This window comes from Trichinella spiralis (assembly GCF_000181795.1).
Source record: "Trichinella spiralis strain ISS 195 chromosome Unknown Scfld5357, whole genome shotgun sequence".
In the NCBI taxonomy this organism is placed as follows: Eukaryota; Metazoa; Nematoda; class Enoplea; order Trichinellida; family Trichinellidae; genus Trichinella; species Trichinella spiralis.
In genome coordinates this window covers 1-1721 of record NW_003532296.1, presented here as the reverse complement: position 1 = coordinate 1721, position 1721 = coordinate 1, and the positions used below count along the sequence as shown (strand labels likewise).

Genomic DNA, 1721 nt, shown 5'->3' with positions numbered 1-1721 from the left:
TTTTTTTTTCAGGAAATTGCCCAACAAAAAGGATCTGCCCACCCCATTTCCCTGGGGTAAAGAGTTTTAAACCCCCCCGGCTGGGTAGAAAAAAAGGGTTTCCCCCCCAAAAAAAAGAGGGCCCCCCTTTCCCTTGGGCTCCCAAAAAAAAGGGGGGAATTTTTTAGGAAACCGGGCCCGGGGGGGGGGGAAAATAACCCTTTTTTTCCCCCCCAAAAAAAGGTTGGGTTACCCCCGGGCCCCCCCGGGTTTAACCCCCTTGGGGGTTTTAAAAAATTTCCCTTTTTTGGGGGTCCCCCCCAGGCCTTTTTTGGGGGGCCGGTTTGGGGGGGGGGGTTTTTTCCCAAAAAGACCTTTCCGCGGGGGAAAGGACCCCTTTTATTTGCCTTTCCCCAAGCCCCCCCCTTTAACCCAAAACCCAAAAAGGGAATTTTTTGCCCCCCCGGAAAAGGGGAAAATGGGGGCCCCTGGGTTGGGGGGGTAAAAACAAATTTCGGGGGGTTTTTTTTTCGGGGGGAAAAATTCCCCGGTCAGAACGGAATCCCGGCCCATTTTGACGTGGGTGGGGAAACCTTCAAAAGACCCAGAAGGTCCGGGTTGCCCGGAAGGGTGCAACCAGTTAGGGGGAATTCGAATTCGAAGTTATCTATCGGCCGGGCAGAAAACATCAAACGCCGACGCGTTATCAAGGGGATCGTGCAAGCAGTGTGGCCAAAACATCCTTACATCTTGCACAACAATCGACAGTATAGAGCTCTCAAATCAGAGATGGCGAACCCTGTCCTATATGGCCTGCGTGACACCAGCTCAGCTGGAGATGGAACAACAGAAAGATCCGGATATCGCACGGATATGCCGGTGGGTGGCTACAAAGACACTTCCAGGAAGATGCCCGACTGGAAGCAGCAGGACGCTGCAGAGTCTATTACTACAAAAAGATCAGCTGATGGTAATGAAGTTGAGTTGAAGATCATGAATCACTGCCGTCCCGATGGAAACTTATGACAAAATTGTATCAAGCTTGGCAAACAACTGCGCTCTTGGCAAAAATCGACACCAGGCTCACCTCAACATCCCTACACTAGGACTGATGCGAAGGGCGCATTGAAGGATAATGGAAATTATTCTGCGAAGCAGGTGTGGCGTAGCTGTTTTACTAATCGCAGATTCAGCGTCGCAGTCTGCCAGTGTGATAGACGCGACTTTCCTGAGCTGACATGCAGTTTTGCTTCTTCTTTATTACTGATATAACATCGTACGTTTCCTACGAAGGCATCAAGCCGTTACCGTTGAAAGTGTGCTTAAGCTCCGTTAGTTTCTCAGTATCATCAGCTTCTAGGGACGTTCTACCCACCAGATCATGCATGCAACGATTACTTCTGGCAAACGCTTCTCTTGGCAACAGGAGAATACCCAGTTGAAATTATGTTTCAACAAGTCTGTGAAAATGCTGATTTGTCATTTGAATAAGATGTTTTGAAGATGCTCATGTGGCATTTAGAAGCACTGTGGTTGAATGTGATCACGCTGTTGAGTGATCTTCAAGAGAATGTGCTGCTTAGACTTTGCTTATTACCCGCAAATATCTAATTTCCGGGTACCGTTCGCTGAAATTACCGTGATCAGCATATCAATGAATTAATTGTTTCATTGTTATTTTTTGTATTGTTCTGTGTTGTTTCATTATATTTTCATAATGTGTGTATTTGTTGAATAAATAA

General features: G+C 47.2%; 1 protein-coding gene across 1 annotated transcript; it reads left to right on the top strand.

Moving 5' to 3' along the window:
• The first annotated feature begins 768 nt into the window (after positions 1-768).
• Tsp_14389 (putative type III secretion apparatus) lies at positions 769-1470 on the top strand. The gene is made up of 2 exons (XM_003366814.1): positions 769-949; positions 1340-1470. Exons 1-2 carry the CDS (start codon positions 769-771, stop codon positions 1468-1470), a joined length of 312 nt encoding a protein of 103 aa, XP_003366862.1.
• Positions 1471-1721: the final 251 nt, after the last annotated feature.